Source organism: Trachurus japonicus, chromosome 15 (genome assembly GCF_045865225.1).
Source record: "Trachurus japonicus isolate A0001 chromosome 15, Traja_1.0".
In the NCBI taxonomy this organism is placed as follows: Eukaryota; Metazoa; Chordata; class Actinopteri; order Carangiformes; family Carangidae; genus Trachurus; species Trachurus japonicus.
Window position 1 is genome coordinate 1,235,460 of NC_140921.1, and position 3,520 is coordinate 1,238,979.

A 3,520-nucleotide genomic window follows, 5' to 3' on the forward strand; every position below is an offset into this window, starting at 1 on the left:
AACAAGTGTTATAAACTGACCACAGACTCTGGATAGCGAGGTTAATTTCTGTTAGCCCGTCTATGAGGTTTTACATTATACGTTAGCATTAAGATAGCAGACTTTATGCTTAGTTGTGAGTGGCTGTGTGTGTTTTGAACGTTGTTTCAAACTATGTGGGTTTGATTTAACATCTTTGATGCTTAAATATATATTGCCGCTTAATATATTGCTTTACTTACACCGGCCGTTACGATCGCGGTCGGAACGTTTTAATTACGCAACGTAATACGTCATTAACTGTGCAGTTGAGTAGTGTCCGAAAGTGTTTTTCATTTGACCAGTGAGTCACTATATTGAATTCACTATAGTGAGGGAGGAGGGAATGAGGGAGGGATTTAGGACACAGCCAAAGACGATGGTGATGGTGAAGAAGACGACGATGATGATGATGATGGTGATGAAGCTCAGAGCTCAGTCTTTGTGGTTGCCGTGGTGATGGAGGCGATGACAGGCTGCAGCTCCGTCTGTCTCCGGCTCAGTTGTCCCGTTTCCAACTCTCTGCTGACACTCGAACGCATCGTGACAGGAACTCGTCCAACGCGTTCATAGATATACTGACTAGATGCTGCGTTCCCAGGCAGCTCTATTGAGTGGAATGCGTCAATGCGGCGGCCATCTTGGTCAGGGGGAAGCCGTGTCTACTTCCTGCATTAGAGGTCTATCAACCATTAACATCACCACAACTCATCGAATATTCAACCGATTTTCAAGCCGTTTGGTTTATTATAAATGCCAGACACATATTTATGATACAACAACAACAAAAAAATTTAATTTTTTTTGTAATTTTTGTTTTTATGTATTAAACATACACTTACATACTCAGACACACACCCACATGCATAAATACACTGAAATGTGTTCTACAAGGGTCTGACTGGTCTGACTGCTGGTCAGACGTTTATATGTCTATGGTCAGAACCCCGGACCAAGATGGCGGCGCTATTGACGTACGCTGAGAAGCAGAACGCGGCATCTAGTCAGTATATGTGACCCGTTCCATCAAAATGAGTCGGAAGTCGCAACGTTCTATTTTTAGATAATCAGCTGATAACATGGAAAACCCATAGAAAATCAAAAACATTTTTTTACCCTAATTTCAAAGCAATGACATTCAAAAACAATCTCCCAAAGTTTCACAGTCCAGATAATTGAGAAAAGGCACGAAAATGATGATTAAAGTTGACCTGCAACTTAAACCCTCTGAAAATGAGCGCTGCTTCGGTGCAAAACATGAAATATCTCCTGAACCGTTCATGATAGAGACGAGCTGTAAACTGAATCTGAATCGCGGGATTCTCCGCTTTCCGACGGTCATTGAATGTTGCATCTATGGCGAGAAGGGACGGATACAGAAACAGATGCTAAACCGAGTAGCATCGACGCTAGCGGAGCGTAGCATCGATGCTAACAAAGCGTAGCATCGATGCTAACCCGAACGTAGCAACGATGCTAAACCGAACGTACACGCTTGCACATGTTTTACAAAATGTCAACAAAACATGACAACTTCTGAACCGTTTATGATAGAGACGAGCTGTAAAAAGCAACTGAATTGTGAGGTTCCCTGCTTTCCGAGGGTCATTGAATGCTACCTCTATGACAACAAGGGGCCGTATAGGGAGCCTGTAATCACGTGGTACAGGAACAGACGCCAGATTCACTGGCAAAAACTTTAACTGCTATTTTCTCAGGTTTTAGAACAGAATGAGAGAGTAGGAGATCGTAATTCAAATGGCCACATCTCGAAAACCATCAAATGTAGCTGTGACTCTGACTAGTGTATCATTTTAAAGATTATTTTCTAATATTTCCATTGATACCAAAATCTCAACTTTGAAATTTGGGTCACTGTGACTCATTCTGATGGATCGGGTCACATATATCTATGCAACGAGTTGAGTAACGTGACCTCAGCTTCCTGTCAGACGGTGCATTCAGGCGCCGTCGGACTGATGACATCACAGCAGGGAGTTTCTGTGATGTCACAGGTTAAAGGCCACACCTCTGCTGTGACATCACATCCTGTTGTCTGCATCACTAACCGTCTCTCTCCTCTGCCCCCCCCCCCCCCCCCCACACACAGAAAACGCGCTACGGTACGTACGCCATGCTGCTCCGAGCCAAGATGGCGAGCGGCGACGAGGACCTGACGGCCTTCGAGTCTCGTCTGTTCGACGACGGCGGCCTGCAGCGGGCGCACTCCAGCCCCACGCTGCCGCTGGACGGCGCCGCCAAGGAGAAGACCCGCGGCTCCAAGACGTCCAAGAGCCTAAAGGTCACCTCGTCCTCGTCCTCGTCCTCGTCCACCGCGAAGGCCGTTGCCGTTGGCGTTGGCGGGCGAGAGGGAAACAGGAAGAAGAACGGCAGCAGCCAGGGGGCGGAGCTTCAGAGCCAAGGCAGCAAACAGGAAGAGGAGCCGTAGCCGTAGCAACGACGCGGCTGCAGACGGACGGACATGAGGCATCATGGGTAACGGGCCGAACATCTAAATCCTCCTTCACACCTTTTTCTGTTGCAGCTCAGTCAGTCGGGCTTCGGGCTCGGCTCAGCTCGGCTCTGATTGGCTGAGGGAGGAGTCAGGCTCGGCTCTGATTGGCTGAGGAGCTGAGTGAGACGTTCAAGGTCGACGGGAGAGAAGAAGAAGAGACGCTCGAACGTCGCACACACACGGTTCAGAAACACTAACGCTAACGGTTACAGAGTGATGTGATGACGTCACTCTCGGCTGTCGACCAATCAGCTGTCGACCAATCAGCTGTCGACCAATCAGCTGTCTCTTAGCTCCGCCTCCAAAACATCAACATTCAGACCAGCTGGAGACTTTCACAATAAAAGCTTTAGGCTACTTCCTGGTCCAGCTTCCATTTCAGGGACGTTCTGTTAAATATCACAAACTGATCTAATGATTCTGGTCCTGGATCAGATTATATTGTAGGTACTTCTTTTTTTTCTTTTCTTTTCTTCTCTCTCTCTCTCTCTCTCTCTCTTTCTCTGTCTCTCGGAGCAACGAACACTGACTGACCTCCTGCTGCTTCGCCGCCATCGCTCTTCACTCTGCTTCTCCTAGCAACCAACGGGGCAGCAGCAGCAGCAGCAGCAGGTTGCCATGCCGACAACATGTGACAAACAGGAGTGCGTGGGACTGTTGCCGCAGCGATCAAGTAAAAAAGGGGGGAGGGAGGGAATGGTCACAGACAGACGATACCTCCTCCTCAGAGTGTGTGTGTGTGTGTGTGTGTGTGTGTGTGTGTGTGTGTGTGTGTGTGTGTGTGTGTGTGTGTGTGTGTGTGTGTGAGTGTGTGTGTGTGTGTGTGTGTGGAGGCATCAAAACGTCGCTGCTGTGTGTTTTGTTTTGTTTAGTTTTGTGTTTAGTTTCACGTTGTGCTGGACGGCCACGCGGCTACGGAGGCTCGTCAGGGACAAAAAAGCAAAGTCAGTTTCAGTTTCAGGTTCAATGAACAAAAGTAAAAACTTT

General features: G+C 47.7%; 1 protein-coding gene across 1 annotated transcript in view; it reads left to right on the forward strand.

Moving 5' to 3' along the window:
- The window catches only part of LOC146972957 (uncharacterized), an 82,546-nt gene extending 79,580 nt beyond the window's left edge, over positions 1 to 2,966 (forward strand). Inside the window, exon 18 of the mRNA XM_085799061.1 lies at positions 2,129 to 2,966. Within this exon, the coding sequence (XP_085655187.1) occupies positions 2,129 to 2,467 (339 nt within the window). The 3' untranslated portion in view covers positions 2,468 to 2,966. The remainder of the gene's footprint in view (positions 1 to 2,128) is intronic.
- Positions 2,967 to 3,520: the final 554 nt, after the last annotated feature.